The 17,471-nt window shown below is 47.9% G+C and overlaps 1 protein-coding gene across 2 annotated transcripts in view; it reads right to left on the minus strand.

Moving 5' to 3' along the window:
• Positions 1-17,471, minus strand: part of LOC119964754 (proto-oncogene tyrosine-protein kinase LCK-like) — a 156,376-nt gene that overhangs the window by 8,377 nt on the left and 130,528 nt on the right. For both annotated transcript variants that reach the window (XM_038794710.1, XM_038794700.1), the window contains one exon: positions 15,676-15,829. In XM_038794710.1, coding sequence (XP_038650638.1) covers positions 15,676-15,829 — 154 coding nt within the window. The remainder of the gene's footprint in view (positions 1-15,675; positions 15,830-17,471) is intronic.

A 17,471-nucleotide genomic window follows, 5' to 3' on the forward strand; every position in this document is an offset into this window, starting at 1 on the left:
GCTGATGGAAGAAGTTGGAAGAATGAATAAGCTGGGTGGGAGGGATCTTTAAATATGCTGCCCGCTTTCCCCAGGCAGCGGGAGGTGTGGATGGAGTCAATGGATGGGGGGCAGGTTCGTGTGATGGACTGGGCGGTGTTCAGGACTCTCTGATGTTTCTTGCGGCCTGGGCCGAGCAGTTGCCTTACCAGGCTGTGATGCAGCCTGACAGGATGCTTTCTATGGTGCATCGGTAAAAATTGGTAAGGGTTAATGTGGACATGCCGAATTTCCTTAGTTTCCTGAGGAAGTATAGGCGCTGTTGAGCTTTCTTGGTGGTAGCATCGACGTGGGTGGACCAGGACAGATTTCTGGAGATGTGCACCCCTAGGAATTTGAAACTGCTAACCATCTCCACCTCGGCCCCGTTGATGCTGACAGGGGTGTGTACAGTACTTTGCTTCCTAAAATCAATGACCAGCTCTTTAGTTTTGCTGGCATTGAGGGAGAGATTGTTGCCGCTACGCCACTCCACTAGGTTCTCTATCTCCCTCCTGTATTCTGACTCATCGTTATTCGAGATCCGGCCCACTATGGTCGTATCGTCAACAAACTTGTATATGGAGTTGGAACCAAGTTTTGCCACACAGTCGTGTGTGTACAGGGAGCAGAGTAGGGGGCTAAGTACGCAGCCTTGCGGGGCACCGGTATTGAGAACTATTGTGGAGGAGGTGTTGTTGTTCATTCTTACTGATTGTGGTCTGTTGGTCAGAAAATCGAGGATCCAGTTGCAGAGTGGAGAGCCAAGTCCTAGGTTTTGGAGCTTTGATATGAGCTTGGCTGGGATTATGGTGTTGAAGGCGGAGCTGTAGTCAATTAATAGGAATGTGATGTAGGAGTCTTTGTTTTCGAGATGCTCTTGGGATGAGTGTAGGGCCAGGGAAATGGCGTCTGATGTGGACCGGTTGTAATGGTATGCGAATTGCAACTTACATCAATTGTTACTGATGTAAGTGTTCTTTGTACTGGGATTGCATTGTGGGAAATTTTTTTTTATTTATCTAAGGCACAAAGACAACTTAGAACCATAGAATTCCTACAGGGCAGAAGGAGGCCATTAGGGCCATCGAGTCTGCATCGACTCTCTGAAAGAGCAACCTAGAAAGTAGTTGAGGCTAAAACATTGTGTAATTTCAAGAAGCAATTAGATATAGACCTTGGGGCTAGAGGGATCAAGGGATATGGGGGGCGGGGAGTGGGGGGGGGGGGGGGGGGGGGGGGGGGAGGTGGAATCAGGGTATTGAACTTGATGATCAGCCATAATCAAAATGAATGGCAGAGCAGGCTCGAAGGGCAGAATGGCCTCCTCCTGCTTCTATTTTCTATGTTTCCATGTTTCTATGTTTCTGCCTAGGTCCACTCCCCAACCCTATCCCCATAACCTCACATAACCATTGGTCACTAAGGGGCAATTTGGAATGGCCAATCCACCTAAACTGCACATCTTTAGACTGTGGGAGGAAACTGGAGCACCCGGAGGAAACGCACGCAGACACGTGGAGAAAGTGCTAACTCCACACAGACAGTCACGCAAGGCCAACATTGACCCCGGGTCCCTGGCACTGTGAGGAAGCTGTGCAAACCAATGTGCCACCGTGCTGCCCATTACATACGCTGTTACATATTCTGGAAGAATCTTTTGCAATTAGTCATGAGGAATGGCAGAACAGGCTCAAGGGACAATATGGCCTCCTCATGTCCTTATGTTCCGAGCCACACTTTGTTTTTAATTGATAGATCTAAATTTAAAAACCTTTACAGTTTTTCTAAGGCTACCACCAGATGGCACTCTGAACCAAATTACATACTGACTAATTACTGATTTAGAAATAATGTTCACTTCATGAACTTTAACTGTTTATTTCTGATTAAACATTTCTCAAACGTCCAGCCAAATAGATAAGGTAAACTGTGAGGGAACCCCTTACATCAATATATCACCTGTGATATTACCTAGATAAGAGTAACTGGGTGCTATTGATCTTTTTCCGTTTCTAACCTTCAAATTTTTCTCTCTGCGTTCTTTCAAAGGCCCATCGTAATTTTGGTTACCAAAATGGCTGCACTACCTAAATGGAGGATTGTGGATGTGAAAAACAGATTGCAGTTATTGCTAACAGTTTTGGATTGACTCATTTTCATAACGTTGTATGTTAATTGTGATTCCCTTTATGATAACAAGGACTTCAGCTACTCCAGGGTTTACCTCCTCTCTGAATGATACCCAGTGCGTTCTCCTGGGACAGTCCCATTGCTAGAAAGGGGGCAGGGGGAATTTCAACTGAAATGAACTGTTTTTCAGCTACTGACCATAGGTCTGTGATGCTCAATTTTATAAAGGTCCATTCAAATTACTTGTTATGTTTATTGTATTATTTCATCACCGAATTACAGAACACAGAAGGAGATCTGTTGTCTGTGCTGATCTCTGAAAGCTATCCAGTTTGTCCAAATCCAGTTGCTCTTTACCCATGACCCTGCAAAGTTCTCCTTCTCAATTTTATATTCATACGTATTGAAAGTTACTATTGAGACTGCTTAAGCCACTCTTTCAAGCAATGCATTGCAGATCAGAGCAAACGACTGCACAAATAAAGCTTTCTCCTAATCTCTCTAGAATTTTGCCAATTATGTAAAATCTGTGTCCTCAAGTTACCGACTGTCCTGCCAATAGAAACAGTTTCTCCTGATGTATTCTTATCAACATCCCCATAATTCATGGATAAACAAAGTAAGTAACATTGGTATTTTTCCTTTAGCAACACCAACTCCAATTTTCCTATATTTCCTCCAATCAAAGTGGGGATTTTTGCTGTGGGATGTACATTACAGTGGCAGCAGCCCTATATCCTGCACAAAGTTACATTGGAACATAGGAACAGATGTAGGCCATTCAGCCCCTTGAGCCTGTCCCATCATTTAATGAGATTGTGGGCTGGATTCTCCCGTACCCGGCGGGGCGGGTGGTCCCGGCGGAACGGAGTGGCGTGAACCACTCCAGCGTCAGCCCGCCCCAAAGGTGCGGAATCCTCTGCACCTTCAGGAGCTAGGCCGGCGCCGGAGTGGTTTGCGCCCCACTGGCTGGCGTGGAAGGCCTTTGGCGCCACGCCAGCTGGGGCCGAAGGGACTCCGCCGGCCGGCGCGAATCCCGCATGCGCGGGAGCGTCAGCGGCTGCTGACGTCATCCCCGCGCATGCACGGGGGGGGTTCACCTATGCGTCGGCAATCGCGGAGACTGACATGGCCGACGCATAGGAAAAGAGTGCCCCCACGGCACAGGCTCGCCCGTGGATCGGTGGGCCTCAATCGCAGGCCAGGCCACTGTGGGGGCACCCATGGGACCAGATCACCCCGCGCCCCCCCCAGGACCCCGGAGCCGGCCCACGCCGCCAGGTCCTGCCGGGAAGGGACCTAGAATAATCTACGCCGGCGGGATTGGCATAGAACCAGCGAGACTTTGGCCCATCGCGGGTCGGAGAATCGTCGGGGGGGCCGCTGTGAGCTAACTCCATATAGCTGCCCTTTGGCCCATATCCCTTAATATCTATCGCAGATTTAAAATTAACAAGTATTCTAGCTTCAACTGCTGTTTGTGGGAGAAAGTTCCAAACCTCTACCACCCTTTGAGGGAAGAAGTTCTTCCTAACATCTCTCCTGAATGGTCCAGCCCAATTTTTAGACTATGTCGCCTAGTTTTAGAATCTCCAACCAGTGGAAATAATTTCTCTTTATCTACCCTGTCTTTCTCTGTTAGCGTCTTGAATTCTTCGACCAGATCACCCCTTAACCTTCTAAATTCTAGTGAAGCCTAATTTGTGTAATCTCTCCTTGTAACTCAACCCCTGTAATCCAGGTATCATTTTTCTAAACCTACATTGCACTCCTTCCAAGGCCAAAATATCCTTCCGAAGATGTGATGCCCAGAACTGCTCACAGTACTCCAAGTGGGGTCGAACCAGGATTTGGATAGATGCAGCAGAACCCCAGTGTCTTCATGTTCCAATCCTCTAGATATAAAGGCTAGCATTCCATTAGCCTTTTTGATCATTTTTTGCACTTATTTCTGCCATTTTAAGGACCTATGCCCTTGAACCCCCAGGTCTTTTTGGACATCCACTGACCTAATCTCTTTCCATTTAGAAAATATTCTGCGCTAACCTTATTTTAGTCCAAAATAGATAATCTCACAGTTGCTCACATTAAATTCCATCTGGCACAATTTTGCCCATTCACCTAGTCTGACAATATATCCTTACAATTTTATGCTATCATCTAGGCTGTCTACAATGCCACCTGATATGATTTGATTTATTGTCACATGTCCCAAGTCAGTGAAAAGTGTTTTTCTGCGGCCGAGGGAACATACACAGTATGTACATAGTAGACAAAAAGAATAATCAACAGACTGCATTGACAAATGGTACATCGACAAACAGTGATTGGTTACAGTGCGGAACAAGGGGCCAAACAAAGCAAATACATGAGCAAGAGCAGCACACAACGTCATGAATAGTGTTCTTATAAGGAACAGATCAGTCCGAGGGGGAGTCGTTGAGGAGTCTTGTAGCTGTGGGGAAGAAGTTGTTCCTATGGCTGGACGTGCGGGTCTTCAGACTCACTGGTTTGGCTGGTTTGGCTCACAGGGCTAAATCGCTGGCTTTTAAAGCAGACCAAGCAGGCCAGCAGCATGGTTCGATTCCCGTACCAGCCTCCCCGGACAGGTGTCGGAATGTGGCGACTAGGGGCTTTTCACAGTAACTTCATTGAAGCCTACTCGTGACAATAAGCGATTTTCATTTCATTTCATTTCTGTGTCTTCTGCCTGATGGAAGGGTCTGGAAGAAGGCAGTGCCTGGGTGGGAGGGTCTCTGATAATGCTGTCTGCCTTCCTGAGGCAGTGGGAGGTGTATACAGAATCAATGGGAGGGTGGCAAGCTTGTGTGCTCCGTTAGGCTGAGTTCACCACACTCTGCAGTTTCTTGCGATCTTGGACCAAGCAGTTGCCATACCAAGTTGTGATGCAGCTGGATAGGATGTTCTCTATGTCACATCTGGAGAAGGTTGTGAGAGTCGATGCAGACATGCCAAATTATTTTAGCTTCCGTAGGAAGTAGAGATGTTGTTGGGCCTACTTAACTGTTGCATCAACGTGAGTGCACCAGGACAGACTGTTGGTGATGGTGGCCCCCAGGAACTTAAAGCTACCGACCATCTCCACTTCAGAGCCATTCACGTAGGAGGGGGGGCTGGGGTGGGGGGTGGTGGTGTTGTGCTACGCTTCCTGAAGTCGATGATCAGTTCTTTGGTCTTTCCAACATTTAGAGAGAGGTTGTTTTCGGTACACAAATGCAACCAAGTGATTTATCTCCCTTCTGTAGTCTGATTCGTCGTTGTTTGAGATACGGCCCACCACAATCGCATCATCTGCAAACTTATATCCGCAAACCCATGCCATGCTGTTTGGGAGAATTGTCGTCCGCCAGATTTTCGCGTGTCCGACACCGTTCCGCCATTCTCCCAACTGGCGAGAACGGTATCAACGAGGTCGGCGCCGCGCCTCCCGGAGAATCGCCCGATTGCGATCCTCCGGGCCCCCCACTATTCAGCGGCCCGGATGGAGTACACATGTGTGCGCTCTGAACAGCAGCCATTTGGCCAGCTGCTGCAGGAGGCCACACATCTCTGCGTAATAAAGCCTCGATTACATTCTACTCTCGTCTCGTCATAATTGATCGTGCATCAGGGGGGAGCAGAGGAGGTGGGGGGGGGGGGGGAAGGAGGAGTGGGGGGAGGGTGCAGTCATGTTCGGGTGGGCGAGGTCAGGGCAGCGGGCCTCCATGTTCCCAGGGGGGGTGGGTTTTCCGCGGGAGCGACATGCCAGCCAGCCTGCCATGGCAGGACGGTGGCGAAGCCACGCCTGCAAGTTGAGGTCATGCTGATCAGCAAAGGCCACTGGCGCTGCCATCCCGCACGGCCACACGACTTGACCTTGGGTGCGCCCAGCACCCCCCCACACAGGTGCCGCAACACCCAGCTGACGGAGCCCATCTCTGGAAAGGGTCACGCCGACACACATGCCAGTCCCCATGAGGGCATGGCCAGCCCACGGTGGCGCAATGAGGAGGAGCGGGTAAAACTGTGTGGTGGACGGATACTGTGGGCAGGGGTCTGTAGCGACACCAACCAACCGGGTCACATATGTATCCCATGGCACCTGGCTGTCAATGTGTCAATGCACCCCCCTAACCCCCCTCCTGCAGATCGTAATGTTTGGGCACCAGCTGGGTGCTGGGGCTGGGCTGCCCTCCGACCGTCCAGCCCCTCGGCTGCTCCTACCTCCACCTGCTGAACCGGTTTGGCTGTGTGGTGCGCACCAGTCAGTGTCACAGAAGCCTCATCACTAATGTACCCAACCGAGGTGAGGGTATCTGCGATGGTGGAGGGTGTGGGCGACAGCAGTGACGCAAGGTCCATGTCCTCATCGGACCGCAGGCCTGGGGTCTCCTGGGTTGTGTCTTGGACCGATGGACGTTGTCCCCAGTCCATGTGAGAGGCAGTGTCCAGTCTGTCCATCATCTGTCTGGCCGTCCTCTGTGCGTCACTGTCCAGAGTCCCCGTCCTCTGTGCGTCACTGTCCAGAGTCCCCGTCCTCTGTGCGTCACTGTCCAGAGTCCCCGTCCTCTGTGCGTCACTGTCCAGAGTCCCCGTCCTCTGTGCGTCACTGTCCAGAGTCCCCGTCCTCTGTGCGTCACTGTCCAGAGTCCCCGTCCTCTGTGCGTCACTGTCCAGAGTCCCATCAGAACTAGATGGTCAGCGGCAAGACACGCAGATGTTGGCAACATTATGACTGGGGGGTGTACTGGGCACTATGCTATGGCAGCTCGAAGGGTCTTGAGGTACGTGGTGCTCCCCAAGGCGGCACGTGGTGGGGCAGGGGAGGGAGGGGTGAGGTGTGGCCCGGGGGAACTCTCGGGGTACTGACCCTGACTGTCCTCGTGAGGTTGTGGAGCTTCTTGCAGCACTGCTCTCCCGGGCGTGGGTTGTGCCCCACAGCGCTAACGGCGATGCCCACATCATGCCAGCTGCATCTGACTGTGCTGGCCGGGTGCCGGTAGCCATGTCTTGGGCACAGGATCGCCCACCGCTCTTCTGCTGTGTCCAGCAGTGTCTCCAGGTCATTGTCCCGGAACCTGAGAGCGGCACGGCGGGTGCAGCCATCTTTCTGTGTCGGGGTCTGTGCACAGATCGCATACATAAAATGATGCGGAGCCGCATCATCTGGGCGTCGCGTGATGACGGTCTGGCGCCACACCCACCATGTTTCTCGCAGCCCCGCTGCTGGACTCCGTCGGGGCCCATCGCTTTCCGCGGATTCACTTTCAAGAAGGCAGCTCTTACCTTGGAGGCTGTAATAATGGGTATGGGTGTTTCCAGGGCTGTTGGAGTGGGTGGCACTGATGCATTGGCTGACTGCTTAAAGCGGACATAGAACTTGTTCAGTTCATTGGGTAGAACATAAGAACATAAGAACTAGGAGCAGGAGTAGGCCATCTGGCCCCTCGAGCCTGCTCCGCCATTCAATTAGATCATGGCTGATCTTTTGTGGACTCAGCTCCACTTTCCGGCCCGAACACCATAACCCTTAATCCCTTTATTCTTCAAAAAACCATCTATCTTTACCTTAAAAACATGCAATGAAGGAGCCTCAACTGCTTCACTGGGCAAGGAATTCCATAGATTCACAACCCTTTGGGTGAAGAAGTTCCTCCTAAACTCAGTCCTAAATCTACTTCCCCTTATTTTGAGGCTATGCCCCCTAGTTCTGCTGTCACCCGCCAGTGGAAACAACCTGCCCGCATCTATCCTATCTATTCCCTTCATAATTTTAAATTTTTCTATAAGATCCCCCCTCATCCTTCTAAATTCCAATGAGTACAGTCCCAGTCTACTCAACCTCTCCTCATAATCCAACCCCTTCAGCTCTGGGATTAACCTAGTGAATCTCCTCTGCACACCCTCCAGCGCCAGTACGTCCTTTCTCAAGTAAGGAGACCAAAACTGAACACAATACTCCAGGTGTGGCCGCACTAACACCTTATACAATTGCAACATAACCTCCCTAGTCTTAAACTCCATCCCTCTAGCAATGAAGGACAAAATTCCATTTGCCTTCTTAATCACCTGTTGCACTTGTAAACCAACCTTCTGTGACTCATGCACTAGCACACCCAAGTCTCTCTGAACAGCGGCATGCTTTAATATTTTATCGTTTAAATAATAATCCCGTTTGCTGTTATTCCTACCAAAATGGATAACCTCACATTTGTCAACATTGTATTCCATCTGCCAGACCCGAGCCCATTCACTTAACCTATCCAAATCCCTCTGCAGACTTCCAGTATCCTCTGCACTTTTCGCTTTACCATGGTAGGGATGCTCCAGCCCTAGATATTCCGCCTGGCCTTGCTTTGTAGCTTGTGATCTTGTGTAGGCCCTGCCATAGACGTTGTATGTTAGTGTCATTAGCCTGGGACTCTAGTTTGATGGGGTATTGTCTTTTTACATCCCTGATGGCTTTCCGTACGTCGTACCTGGATTCCTTATATAGGTCAGGGTCATCAGACTTGAACGCCTCCGTCCGGAACGTCAGCAGGGAGTGAACCCTTTGGTTGAGCCAGGGTTTCCGATTGGGGAACATCCGTACTGTTTTCTTTGGTACACAGTCCTCGACACACTTGTTGATGAAGTCTGTGACGGTGGTTGCGTACTCGTCCAGGTTAGCTGCCGTGGCTTTGAATATGCACCTAACTTTGTATCATCCTCAAATATGGATATATGACTTTCTATGCCATCATCCAAGTCATTAATGAATAGTATGAATAATTGAGTTAACCATTCTTCTAGTTTGTGTCTTGACATTATCAGTATGTTTGATTATGGGCTACATCTGGGCAAAGTTTTATTCTGTGCTCACCAAATACTGACACATTTCAATCCTCCAGATGCAGTCACTGGATAAGCATCAGCAGCAGAAACCCTGGCACAATATGTAATGTGTGCCACTACCATCGCACTAAACTGAATATATTTGAAACAGATTGGGCAATGGGCATCATGAGATACCCTGGGCCATCAGCAGCAGCAAATTTGTACTCAACCACAATCCATAATCTCATGGCACGGCATATCCCCACTTTACCATGACTATCAAGTTAGGGGATCAAACCTTGTACAATATAGAGTGTGCAAGGTCATGCTAGGAGCAGCATGAGGCATACCAAACAATGAAGTGTCAAGCTGGTAAAGCTACAACATAGGACTACTTGCATGCCAAACAGCGTGAGCAGCAAGTGATGGACAGAGCTAAGTGATCCACAACCAATGGATCGGATCAGTCCTGCCACATCCAGTCGTGAATGGTGGTGGACAATTTACCAACTCACTGGATGAGGAGGTCCCGCAAATATCCTCATCGTCAATGGTGGAGCAACCCATCACATCAGTGCAAAAGGCAAGACTGAAGCATTTTCAATCACCTTAGGCCAGAAGTGCCGAGTGGATGGTCCATCTCGGCCTCCTCCTGAGATCCCCAGTGTCGCAGATATCAATCTTCAGCCAATTCGTTTCACTCCACCTGATATCAGGAAATGGCTGAAGGCATTGGAAAATAACAGCAATAGTACTAAAAACTTGTATTCCAGAACAAGCTACATCACTAGCCAAGCTGTTCCAGTACAGCTACAACACTGGTATCTATCTGACAATGTGGAATGGGAATCGTGCCGGGCCGGAGAATCGCCGGGGAGGGGGAGCACGATTCACATGATGCAGCTCCGACGCCGGAATTCTCTACCACAGAGGCTTGTGGACGCTGCAATATTGAATATATTTAAGGCTGCGATAGACAAATGTTTGGTCTCTCAGTGAATCAAGGAAATGGGGAGTGGGCAGGAAAATGGAGTTGAAGCCCAAAATAAGCCATGATCATATTGAATAGGGAAGCAGGCTCGATTGGCCATATGGTCTACTCCTGATCTTATCTCTTGTGCAAAGCTATACCAAGTAACAAGACTTATATTGTTCCTCATCAGGCAATGTAATGGATTCTGGCAATGTCTGGATGACATGGAAAACTGGAAGATACTAAAGTAATGTAGTGTGCTGAGCTACTATTCGGCAATGCACATTGCAGGCTTGTACCTTAGGGTATATAGCTGAAAGCCTACATGGTGTCTTCATCCTAAGACGTTTATCAGAATAATAAAGTTGCATCAGACAGTAATGTTTTGTGGCTTCCGGCATGGTGTCAGTATTCTTTCCCACACTGACTGATTTCCTGTTCATTGTCTTACAACATACATCTGTTACTGAGTGGAACATTGAAACAATGCACTGACAATTATTAAAACATGAATCAACGAAGGCCGAGGATAAAAGATATGTCTTCAAAGTGTTAGGGGAAGAAATTCAGCAAAGTACTATTTATAGAGCACTGCTCAACACTCTGCATGTCTCGTTCACGGAATTGTCAATTTAATTTTTTTTAAATTTACAGTACCCAATTCATTTTTTCCAATTAAGGGGGCAATTTAGCGTGTTCAATCCACCTACCTTGCACATCTTTGGGTTGTGGGGGTGAAACCCACACAAACACGGAGAGAATATGCAAACTCCACACAGACAGTGCCCCAGAGGCGGGATCGAACCGGGAACTCGGCGCCGTGAGACTGCAGTGCTACCACTGCACCGCCGTGCTGCCCAATTTAATTTATTTTAGACGGGTTAATGACAACTTTTAAATGTGGCAGCTGGAAAATGAACTTAAAATAATTCCTGACTTATCATGGCCTGGAGTTAAAAATAATAATTCAAAAGTATTCAGCTGTCATAATTTCTAGTTTGCTGATTGATGTGCAAACAATTGAAAGCTGCAGCTGTATTTCTGTACCAAAGTGAAAAACAAATCAATGTTGGGATTTTCCAATTTCCCTCAGTCTTGCCATAAATAACAAATGAAAAATACTACAAGAGTGTTTATCTGAGTTTTTAAAATGATCTTCAAAGTTTAGGTTTTGAAAGATGTCACTTTGGAAACAAAAATGTGATTGAAATGTAAACTGCCTTAAACTTACTGGGAGATATCCTGCGAAGGCAACAGGGCTCTGAGCCACCAGCTAAGGAGCCAGCCAGAACTCCAAATCGCCTCTTTTGGAGAAGGCCTGCTGCATCGTGCGCCACTCAGGCACTTGACAGACCAGTGAAAAGCCTTCTCTGGGATCAAGGGCCCTTGGGGGGTGGAGGTCCTGCTAACCGAGAGCTGCCAGCCAGCTCTTCTACTCAGTAGCGACACTAGCAGTGTGGTGGTGGCTGTTGCTAGTACACCACCTACCAAAGGCCTCTGACCAAGAAGGGACCCAGGCACAGATGAATGATGGCAGCAAGGGGCAGGGAGGGGGGATTATATGAAGGGGGTGGTGGGAGAGGGGTTTGGCAGTAAGGACAGGGGGATTGTGTCAGTGGATCCTCCCATTCCCAATGCTGGTTCTCTTGATCAGGCACTAAATGTCTTTCAATGAGGGATCCTCTGCCAGAAGTCTTTGATCCAACATGTATGTCTCTGTATGGCGAGCCCACCTACCACTACCACAACCTACCACTAGGTCAATACCAGTGGTAGCAGGATGAGGCACTTAAGTGGGCATTGATTGGCAGCCGGGTTGAAGGCCGTCCACAGGGCTTCCAGCCGCAGATTTAACCAGGATGTGGAGATGCCGTATTGGACTGGGGTAGGCACAGACAGAAGTCTTACAACACTAGGTTAAAGTCCAATAGGTTTGTTTCGAATCACTAGTTTTCAGAGCGCAGCTCCTTCATCAGGTGAACAGATTTAATCAGAATGGATTTGGGAAGGAGGCAGGGTCCCCACCTTTAACCTTTCCACACAATTAAATAACCCCTGCCACCAAACCCGCCACAGCAGTGGGTGCAAGATTCAACCCACTGACTTCGAGTGAGCCACATCCTTGTAAAAAACGGTCTGCTTGTTTATTCAAAGTTCAGCTGTATTCAGCACCTTGCAATCTCTGACTCTGATAATAAAATCGCTGGTTCAATGTTCTGACAGTCACAGCATTCCAGATTTCATGATATTTTTGAAATTGTAAATCGAGAAGTTATCCTAACAGCAGCTGATAGTATAGGCTGGTCTCTTGCTCGGTTTTTAAAGCATTTCTTGTGTTCCCTCGTGCTCATGATTACCGATCATGCATCTGCTCTCTGACCAACCACCAGGAGGTGTACAAGGGATACACAGACAAATCGGCCTAAACAGTTGGCTTTCTTTTACCGATGTAAAGCAGGTGCGGCTGACTGAAATTTGGGATGGAGAAGTATCACATTAGCTCTCAGTTTTAGACTCAATTATCCCAAGAGTATTTCCTTCTGATTCCCATGGCATCTAATTGTTTCAATAGGTAAATGAATTCTGAATGACTACATGAGCCAGAATTTGCTAACAACGTGATATTGAAGTTAATGGCAAAAGAAAAAGAGGAGTAGACCATTCGGCCCTTCAAACCTGCTGCACCATTCAATATTGTCTTGGCCAATCTTGAGCTTCAACTTCACTTTCCCACCACTCCCTATATCCTTTGATTCCCTGAGAGACCAAAATTCTGTCTATCACAGGCTTAAATATATCACACAATGGAACATCCACATCCCTCCGGGGTAGAGTATACCAAGGATTCAAAACCCTTTGAGTGAATAAGTTTCTCTTAATCTCAGTCCTAAATAATTGGCCCCTTCTCCTGAGACTGTGCTCTCATGTTTTAGATTCCCCGATCAGCAGAAACTATTTTTCTGTGTCTACCCTGCCAAGCGCTTTCAGAATCTTGAATGTTTCAATGGATTTACCTTGTTATTCTAAATTCCAGAGAAAATGGACCCAATTTACTCAGCCTCTCATCACAGGACAACCCCCTCATCCCAGGGACCAATCCAGTCAACCACCTTCAATGCAAACAGATCCTTTCTTAAATACAATCTCATTAAAACTCTGTGCAATTGTAGCAAGGCTACCTAATTCAAAATTGTTAGGAAAGCAAAGGTAGTTTTAAGGGATTTATATTTGTATTGGTGAACATTATAAATAAGGAATAGTTTTAAGTGTGTTTAATTTAATGTTTCTCTGCCTGGAAAAGTAAAACCTACAGCTAGATTGATGCTGTGGGGTTGTTTTTAATTTCAACTGTGATTCTATCGTGCTTTAAGAAGGTTATGGCGCAAGAATAAATAAAAGTAGCACTCGTTGCTTAGCAACTGGAGGCCTTGGAAGGCAGAAAAGCTTTTAAGTCTTGTTTTAGCTGGATATATTTCAGTTGGAGTCAGGATAATGGGGAGTGAACATCTCTCAACTCTGCCAGAAAAAAGACAAAGGAGTTGCAATGATGCAGGTTTCCTAAGGTACCTTAGGACCCCCCCCCCCCCCCCCCCCCCCCCGAGTACAGGGGCAGCAGCCCACGCCCCTGGGCTCTTTGCCCGGGAGCGAAGATGACTACTCACCTCCTTGGATCCCCATAGCAGTCATTCCGCCAGCTTCACGTTATTAGAAAGATGTACTGATCAGAGTCCACATGACCTCTTGCTGGGGAGGCAGTTGGATCATGGGAGGCCGTTGGATAGAGGGTCGCTCCCATTAATTGTATGGAGATTGGCCTTGAGTGGTAATTATTGGTTTCTCGTCATGCCGCAACAGCTTCCTAAATTCTCCAATGTGAGTGGGCCAATTAGATCGTAAACCAATCGGCGCCTGACGCGTTCTCGATTTTGGCCTCTCCCGCAATCAAATGGCCATGTTGCGCTCACTTGTGATACAGCCGTAAAATCGCACCTCACATGTCTGCTAAAGCTGTGATTAAGTCCAAAGATGTGCAGGCTATTGGATTGGCCATATTAAATTGCCCCGAGTATCCAAACGTTTAGGTGAGGTTAAGGTGTTTCAGGGATAGGGCAAGGTGGGCCTAGGTAGGGTGCTTTTTTGGAGATTTGGTGCAGAGTCGCTGGGCTGAAAGGCCTCCTTCTGCAGTGTAGGGATTCTATGATGATTCAAGCAGTTAACAGTGATACAGGCTGTGATGTCACTCATGGGAGGGGTTGGGGCTGTTTTTGTTCCTTTTTGAGTTCTGCCCTGTGTCTGTTATTTTAGTTTAGTTTTTAGAGTTCTGTCCAGGTTTCTAAGGAAGGGAGGTGTGTTCCTCAGACTGAATTCTGAAAGCTTCTCTCCCAAGGACCTTGTGAATAAATCTGTAAGCCACTGAGTGTTAACGTTATTAATAATTAATTATTAATTAAGAGTAAAGGAGGGAGATAGAGAACCTAGTGGCATGGTGTAACACCAACTCTCCCTCAATGTCAGCAAAACTAAAGAGCTGGTCATCGACTTCAGGAAGTGAAGTATTGTACACACCCCTGTTGCATCAATGGTGTCGAGGTGGTGATTTGACAGCTTCAGATTCCTGGGTGTGCACATCGCCAACAATCTGTCCTGGTGCACCCACATCGACGCTACGACCAAGAAAGCACAACAGTGCCTACATTTCCTCAGGAAACTCAGGAAATTCGGCATGTCCACATTGACTCTTACCAATTTTTACAGATGCACTACAGATGGCATCCTATCAGGTTGCATCACAGCCTGGTATGGCAACTGCTCGGCCAAAGACCATAAGAAACTACAGAGGGTTGTGAATACCTCCAAGTCCACCACACAAACCCACCTCCCATCTATTGACACACACTAACATGCTCAAAAACAACTTCTTCCCCACTGTTACCAGACTCTCTTATGGACTGACCTGATCTCTTCATGCACCTTCTCTACTGGGTAATACTACACTCCGTATGCTCACCCGGCGCCTGTCCTTATGTATTTACATTGTGTATTTATGCATGTCCTGTGTTTTTTCATGTATGGAACGATCTGTCTGGACTGTCCGCAGAACAATGCTTTTCACTGCACCTCGATACACGTGCCAATAAATCAAATGCAATCCAATCCAAATTGCATTTGACCTGTGTGTGTGAATTTTGCTTAACTAAAAGTTTAGAAGTAAATGAGAAAATAAGCTCAAATACCTTTCTTATTTTTGGAACTGTTTAACTGTTAATTGAAAAGCTGTTTTTTCCTTGAATAATAATGGAGTAAATTCTATGTTAATAATAGTGTTTGTTTTAATATAATGGACCTCTAGGTTGTCAGTTTAATCACTCCTGGATTCTTTCCCCACAGCTTACAATTTGAAAACTCATCGATTTCGTCCAGTTTCGTCCAATTTAAATCGAAGCCTGGTCCAGGTTCTGTAACATTTAAATAGCTGTCCCAAAGACCTGGCAAGGCAAGATGGGTAGAATGGTGCTGTATCAGACTATGGTTGTATGATTGTTTTCCTCCCTCGTAAAACAACAGGAGGTTTCTACCTAAATGAACACTCCTCTCTCCAGAAGTTCATCCAGATCCTTAGATCGTTGCTCAGTACGGTTAATGACACAGTTCCTCAGTCTAGCTTTCCTGACCTCTATGAGCAGGATACTCCATCCCACCGCACCTGTTTTTTGGTCCATGAGGTAACGCCTTACCTTCCCTTGCTGTATATTCATTGTCTTCGATAAGACGAGCAAGGCCAAAATCAGCAATCTTGCAGCAGAGTTCATCAGAAACCAGAATATTTGCTGCGCGAAGATCTCGGTGGATATAGTTTTTCCTCTCAATAAAGGCCATTCCCTCGGCAATCTGTAGAAAAATGTCATAATTCAGATGAGTACCGGGTTGCTACTGTCGGACATTAAAATGACAAAGCTGATGGATCCTTCAGTGGAAATTTTATCCTCAAGTAAAATGTGTCCAAAAGGTGTGCAGTTTTCAAATGTTCAAATCGGCCACAGATTTTCAATCACATTTTTTTTTTTTTATAAATGTTTTTATTCAGTTTTCGTATTTTATATTGAACAAATTACAAATTGTTAGGAGAGAGAAACAAAAAAAAAAAAAAAAACAAACAAAAACAAACACGCAAAAATTAACATACATATTTACAGGTAAGCATCTTCGTAGTAGTAACTGCGCCCCCCCCCCCCCCCCCCTCAACATGTTTATTTAGCTTGGTTTTGGGCCTTAGCTAGCCATCGAACCCCCGTAACGAACCTGTAGCCCCCCCCCCCCTCCCGCTACCTTCCCCCGACTATTCTTCCTCTTGTACATTGGCCACAAATAGGTCCCGGAACAGTTGCATGAATGGCTCCCACGTTCTGTGGAAGCCGTCGTCCGACCCTCGGATGGCAAATTTGATTTTCTCCATTTGGAGAGATTCCGAGAGGTCGGACAGCCAGTCCGCAGCTCTGGGCGGTGCTGCTGACCGCCAGCCAAACAGGATTCTACGGCGGGCGATCAGGGAGGCAAAGGCAAGGGCATCCGCCCTCCTCCCCAGGAATAGATCTGGCTGTTCTGAAACCCCGAAGACCGCCACTATCGGGCATGGCTCCACCCTCACTCCCACCACTTTGGACATTACCTCGAAGAAGGCTGTCCAGTACTCCACGAGTCTGGGGCAAGACCAGAACATGTGGGCGTGGTTGGCCGGGCCTCTTTGGCACCGTTCACATCTGTCTTCCACCTCCGGGAAGAACCTACTCATACGGGTTCTTGTTAAGTGGGCTCTATGTACCACTTTTAGTTGCGTCAGGCTGAGCCTTGCGCACGTGGAGGTGGAGTTGACCCTATGCAGTGCTTCGCTCCAGAGTCCCCACCCGATCTCCATCCCCAGGTCGTCCTCCCATTTCCTCCTTGTTGCGTCCAGTACGGTGTCGTCCCTATCTACCAGTCGGTCATACATGTCACTACAGTTCCCTTTCTCTAGGATACTTGCGTCCAGTAGGTCTTCCAGTAGTGTCTGTCGTGGCGGTTGTGGGTACGTCCTTGTCTCCTTTCGTAGGAAGTTTTTGAGCTGCAGGTACCGTAGCTCGTTCCCCCCAGCTAGCTGAAATTTCTCTGTCAGTTCGTCCAGTGTTGCGATCCTGTCGTCCGTGTATAGGTCCCTGACTGTCAGTGTCCCCCCGTCCTGCCTCCACCTTTTGAAGGTGGCGTCGGTCAGTGCTGGTTTGAACCTATGGTTGTTGCAGATGGGAGCCCTGTTCGACATTTTGGTCAGGCCAAGTTGCTGCCGCAGTTGGTTCCAGGATTGGAGGGTGGCTGTCACCACTGGGCTGCTGGAGTGTTTTTTGGGTGGGGATGGGAGTGCTGCCGTGGCGAGGGCCCGGAGGGAGGTTCCCATGCAGGAGGCCTCCTCCGCACGCACCCACTCAGCTTCTGGCTCCTGGATCCATCCCCTTACTCGCTCGGCTGTTGCTGCCCAGTGGTAGAATTGTAGATTCGGGAG

Source organism: Scyliorhinus canicula, chromosome 1, assembly GCF_902713615.1.
Source record: "Scyliorhinus canicula chromosome 1, sScyCan1.1, whole genome shotgun sequence".
NCBI classification, from domain to species: domain Eukaryota; kingdom Metazoa; phylum Chordata; class Chondrichthyes; order Carcharhiniformes; family Scyliorhinidae; genus Scyliorhinus; species Scyliorhinus canicula.